The sequence below is a fragment of the Medicago sativa genome, chromosome 1 (assembly GCF_051527215.1).
Source record: "Medicago sativa cultivar Bolivia chromosome 1, Bolivia_mono, whole genome shotgun sequence".
In the NCBI taxonomy this organism is placed as follows: Eukaryota; Viridiplantae; Streptophyta; class Magnoliopsida; order Fabales; family Fabaceae; genus Medicago; species Medicago sativa.
The window spans coordinates 13,306,054-13,312,004 of record NC_140749.1 but is presented as its reverse complement, the minus strand read 5'-3'; the positions used below and the strand labels follow the sequence as shown (position 1 = coordinate 13,312,004).

The following is a 5,951-nucleotide window of genomic DNA, read 5'->3' as shown; positions in this document are numbered from 1 at the left end:
TGGTCAAAAACAATGGAGAGAGAAAAAGGAAGAGAGAGGATAACAACATCATGTGAGTATGAAAGAGAAAGTTGTTCAAAAGTTGTCAAAAAGTGGTTGTCAAAATATCATTTCTCAATTGAGTAATGATATTTTGACATCCATTTGATGACAACTTTGTTGACAACCTGGTTTTTCTCACTCCTTATTGGTCAAAAACAATGGAGAGAGAAAAAGGAAGAGAGAGGATAACAACATCATGTGAGTATGAGAGAGAAAGTTGTTCAAAAGTTGTCAAAAAGTGGTTGTCAAAATATCATTTCTCAATTGAGTAATGATATTTTGACATCCATTTGATGACAACTTTGTTGACAACCTGGTTTTTCTCACTCCTTATTGGTCAAAAACAATGGAGAGAGAAAAAGGAAGAGAGAGGATAACAACATCATGTGAGTATGAGAGAGAAAGTTGTTCAAAAGTTGTCAAAAAGTGGTTGTCAAAATATCATTTCTCAATTGAGTAATGATATTTTGACATCCATTTGATGACAACTTTGTTGACAACCTGGTTTTTCTCACTCCTTATTGGTCAAAAACAATGGAGAGAGAAAAAGGAAGAGAGAGGATAACAACATCATGTGAGTATGAGAGAGAAAGTTGTTCAAAAGTTGTCAAAAAGTGGTTGTCAAAATATCATTTCTCAATTGAGTAATGATATTTTGACATCCATTTGATGACAACTTTGTTGACAACCTGGTTTTTCTCACTCCTTATTGCTCAAAAACAATGGAGAGAGAAAAAGGAAGAGAGAGGATAACAACATCATGTGAGTATGAGAGAGAAAGTTGTTCAAAAGTTGTCAAAAAGTGGTTGTCAAAATATCATTTCTCAATTGAGTAATGATATTTTGACATCCATTTGATGACAACTTTGTTGACAATGGCTTTTAATTTTATTTCTTCCTTATTTTTCAAGAAAAAATATTGACAAAAAGTTTCTTGAAAGCAGGGATGAAATAAAATTGAAAGCTTTGATTTCAAGAAAATTAAAACGTTTTTTTTTATTAAAAAAATTGTACTTTTTGGTAAAAAAAAATTAATATGTAAACGAGTTGAACTTAACGAGTCGAATTGAGTTGCTCGCGAACTTTACACGAGCCGAACTCAAGTCAAATAAATAATTCGTTTTGAGCTCGAGTTGAGTTTTGAATCGAACCAATTTTATCGAGTCGAGCCTAGACGAGTTTGATTCGACTCGATTCATTTTCGGCCAGTTATCAGGATGACTATGCATAGCAAGGTTAACACAATCAAAAATTTATTGTAAAATGATCCAAATGCTATACCATACCATAGAGCAGGCCCATTCTAGAAAATAGACGAGTAACAGAAACTAACTAACTTCTATCTCTAACCACCTAACTCAAAGCTGGTTTTAAATGGCTAATTCTAACTCTATTTAGCTTCTATCATTCCTAACCCTCTGTGTGAGAAATTAACATAGCCAAATACATAAATGCTAAACTGAAGTATTTCAGCACCAAGTCAAAATACTATGAAAGCTAATGATCATCAAAGTACCTATGTAATGATGTAAATGCATCAAATCTTTAACTCTAAGATCAAGTACTATCATATTGATAGAAGTATAGAACAAGCTTTCTTCACATCCCTTTATTTACTTATTTATGTTTGTTAGGAGACAAAGATTGCTTGATGGAGTGTCTTTCCATGATGTGACAAACCTTCTCCATCACAGGAAGAAAAGATTATTCCCATTTGCCAAAAGATTAAAAGCAACATTTTCCCTTTTTACTTTTGTTTCAGTCATGAGTTATGTAAGACCATCTCCAATGGGGTTATTGAAAGGGTGTTGAAGGCTATTGAACCATTGGAAGCTTGCTTGTTGAAGATGACATGGAGGAGTGTGGTGATGAATTCATTCAACATATTGAATCCTGCAAAGCTGAGACACGCGGCACTTTGTGATTGTTTGAAAACGGGCGCGTGCGTTACACGCGCCGACAGGGCGCGTCACGCGTCAGACGACACAGAGAGAGAAAGAGAAATGGGTGGATTAGGACAGGTGGCGCGTTTTGACTGGCTGGGTGAAATTTTAATTATCTTCATATTTTGGACTCAGTTATTTCATTGGAAAAATTATTTTTTATTTTTTATTTTTTTACCAAAATTCGTGATTTTTTTTCCTCTATAAATAGAGACTTGGATCATTTGATTTGGACACAGAAAAAAATCAAGTTTTTCACTCTCTTAATCTTATTATAGCAATGCTATATCTCTAAAAAAATAATATCAAGAATTCTTCAAGAATAAAGAGTAGCCAATCACAATGCACTATTTGCCACAATTCAAGGAGGTGTGGCTGGAAAATAGGAAGTGAACAAATAAATCATCCAATTAAAATTTGCCAACTGTGTCTTGAAAAATTCTTGAAGCCATTTTTCTTGAGAAGTAGCATTTTCCATCTTATTATTAGTCTTTCTTTTGAAGTTTTAAGCTATTTGTGTGTCGCGTGGTTAGTTTGTTGAATTGCATTTTAATTTAAGAAAATAAAAATAAGTTATTTAAATAAATATTGTTTTTGAAAAAATTAATTGTATTATTTTAATTTAATTTTTTTTTGAAGGTAATTGTATTATTTTAATTTAATTATGATCGATAATTATAATTTTATATAATTATAAAAACAAAAATTAAATAAGAATAAGAAATAAAAAGTGGTGGGGTAGGGTGTTGAATGAAAACCATTGGAGTGGTAAAAATTGAATGGGTGTTGAATTAAGAGAGAGAAAATGATGTGGAGTGTTGGGAATTGAAAAAGTGGGTGTTGAAGGTTGTTGAATTAGTTTTGCCATTGTACATGGTCTAAGTTACCAAAAAATTAAAATCAGCTAGTATTATCTATTAATACAAGAGTTTGGTTGAAGAAAAAAAAATCAATTTTATTATATGTTTTAGTTTTAGTTTTAGATGTAACTATAGTTCAATAATTTAGCAAATAAATGCCTTTCAATAACAGTTAGTTTTGATCATTATAAGGAAGAATTTGTTTATATTTAACAATGATGAATACTTTTATTAAGAGATTAAAAATAAAAAAGAGGAGATTCAAAGGAAAAGGAGGTATGTAATTATAATTAAATAATTCATGTGACCAACTTAAGCAAGCAATCACAAAAATGCTATCTTATCTCACAAAGCAAAGCATATTTCAAGGATACTTCTTGATGGACACAACTTCTTCAAATCACAATCACTAACATCCACTCCTTTTTATCAACATCACATCCATGGAGAAAAAGGTTGTTATATGCTTGGCTTCAATACCATATAGAATTTTAGTGCTTCTTGCTTTAACTATATTCCAAGGTGAGCCTAGCTACCCTTTTGATTGTTATAATTCAATTACATTAGTCCTTTTTGGTCAATCAACAAGAATTTTCTTTTTCACAAATCATTTTAGTATTTTGTTAATTTTAGATACCGAATTTTCGAAACACTAATATTAAGGACTAACTTAATTTATAATTTCATTCTAATATAAAAAATGTCATTACAAATTAGTGTAAAATAACTAAATGACATTATTGAAGTTTTCCTTTTGCAGAAGTGCAAGGAATTGGTGTTAACTATGGCACAATAGCAAACAACCTTCCACCACCATCTCAAGTTGCAAAATTTCTCTTACACTCCACCATAATTAACAAGGTGAGAATCTTTGATGCAAACCAAGAAATCTTACAAGCATTTGCAAATACAGGAATAGAGATAACCATAACAGTACCTAATGACCAAATACCCAACATAACCAATTTAACCTTAGCTCAACAATGGGTCAAAACCAATGTCCAACCCTTCATTCCTTCAACCAACATCATAAGAATCCTAGTAGGCAATGAAGTTTTATCAACAGCTAATAAATTTTTTATTACCAACCTTGTCCCTGCCATGCAAACTTTACACACTGCCCTTATAACAACCTCATTAGACAACCTTATAAAAGTGTCCACACCACATTCTTTAGGTATTTTGTCTAATTCAAGTCCACCATCTAGTGGTAGGTTTAAAGAAGGATATGATATACATATAATCAAACCAATGCTTAGGTTTCTTAAAGATACAAATTCACCTTTCATGGTTAACCCTTATCCTTTCTTTGCTTGCACTTCAAGCAACCTAGATTACGCACTTTTCCTTGCAAATTCAGGGGTTTTGGATGATAATACTAAATTACATTACACCAATATGTTTGATGCACAACTTGATGCTGTTTATTCAGCTATGGAAGTTTTGGGCTTTGAGGATGTTGAGATTGTTATTGGCGAAACGGGCTGGCCTTCGATAGGCGACTCGGCCCAAATTGGTGTCGATCCAAACAGTGCTTCTGACTATAATGGGAATCTTATAAGACATGTTACTTCTGGGGTTGGAACGCCTCTCATGCCAAACCGCACTTTTGAGACATATATTTTTGCTTTGTTTGATGAAAATCTAAAGCCTGGTCCAATATGTGAAAGGAATTTTGGGTTGTTCCGACCCAATATGACTCTTGTCTATGATGTCCCAATAATGAGAAAAAATGTAGCTGTTGCCAACTGTCATTCTAAAGCAATATTGTCATTCATGACAGCCTTGAGCTTCTTGATTGGTTGGTGGACTTAAATTTTGTTGGCTCATTGTTCATTTCTAGCAGGCCCAAAATACGCGCGACAAATCATTTCAGATTGTGCACATTCAGAGAAAATATAGTTTTTGTTTCATTTGAATGTGTACTTTCTGACAAAACAAGAGTGTTTGTGCCGTCCAGATTCATATTTTGGAAATCATGTGTGATTTTTCAGAAATGCGCGGAGTGGGTGAAATTGACCCCAAATCTCGCATTGGTCATGATTATGCAATTTGATTGATCAGGTCAAAGATGAGATGGATTTGAATTCATTGAAAGTGGTAAGTGTAGAATTCCCTGACAGTGGACGTACAATTTGGATCACAGTTATTGAGCCCAGCAAGCCATTACTGTAGTCATTTTCATCATCCAAGAGATTGACGAGGGCACCAAAAATGATGGGATGACATAAATGCCCTGCAAAAGAAACAATATTCTTTATTGGGCATGAATGTTGGGTCGATTCATTAAAGCGGGTGGTCCATACACATTAGGTTAGTCTATAGCCACGGCCCTCAACCCCTGAAAAAGATTGAACAGGAGATAGCTTCCGATGGAAATAAAGCTGATCGAAACGTATCTCCCATTAGGTTTGTTCCAGGAGATTGCTCAACCCCCGGTGACACAAACCTAACAAGATATATGTTCAAATAAATTAAGGGTCTTTTGAGCAAACATGAGAGACCTATAGAACATTTTTCTTAAACTTAATGCCATCAGATCTCATGCTGAATATGCAAGGGTGCATATGATGACTAAACAATGAAAGGATTATTGTTAAAGATTGTGCCTTTCTTCAAGCTAGAGTCATCACCACCATGTATTCAAACGGACGCATTCCAAACTAAGTCTATTTTTGTAAATGTAGTCATATTTAAAGATTTTCAAAAATCAATTGTGAATGATTTACTCAACCCGATCCAAGGCATATTGATATTTAGGCTTAAACAAATTTTTAAATGAAGCCATTTGAAAGTCTATATTAGTACTATAGGTTACCAAGGTTTCTGATTTAATGATCAAATCATATAAGTTTATTAACAAGACAAAATTATGTTGGGAGGGTTAGGAGTTTGATTTTTGGTTAATGTGTATGGAAAAACATGTGTTATGAGAAATAGAGCTTTTAAATAGATCTCAATTACCTCAGATGATTAGTCTCTACAAAAAATATTATGATGAAATAGATCAAACCGGAAGGAATACATAAAGTAACAATGAATTTATCAAGCTAGTAAATATAAAGTAACAATTGGCCGCAAAACAACCTCCCATTCTAAAAGTAAC

The 5,951-nt window shown here is 33.1% G+C and overlaps 1 protein-coding gene across 1 annotated transcript; it reads left to right on the top strand.

The window, feature by feature from the left end:
• The first annotated feature begins 3,165 nt into the window (after positions 1–3,165).
• LOC146952830 (O-Glycosyl hydrolases family 17 protein) lies at positions 3,166–5,644 on the top strand. The gene is made up of 2 exons (XM_085706389.1): positions 3,166–3,367; positions 3,606–5,644. The coding sequence occupies exons 1-2, from the start codon at positions 3,289–3,291 to the stop codon at positions 4,658–4,660; spliced, it is 1,134 nt and encodes a 377-aa protein (XP_085562515.1). The 5' UTR covers positions 3,166–3,288; the 3' UTR covers positions 4,661–5,644.
• Positions 5,645–5,951: the final 307 nt, after the last annotated feature.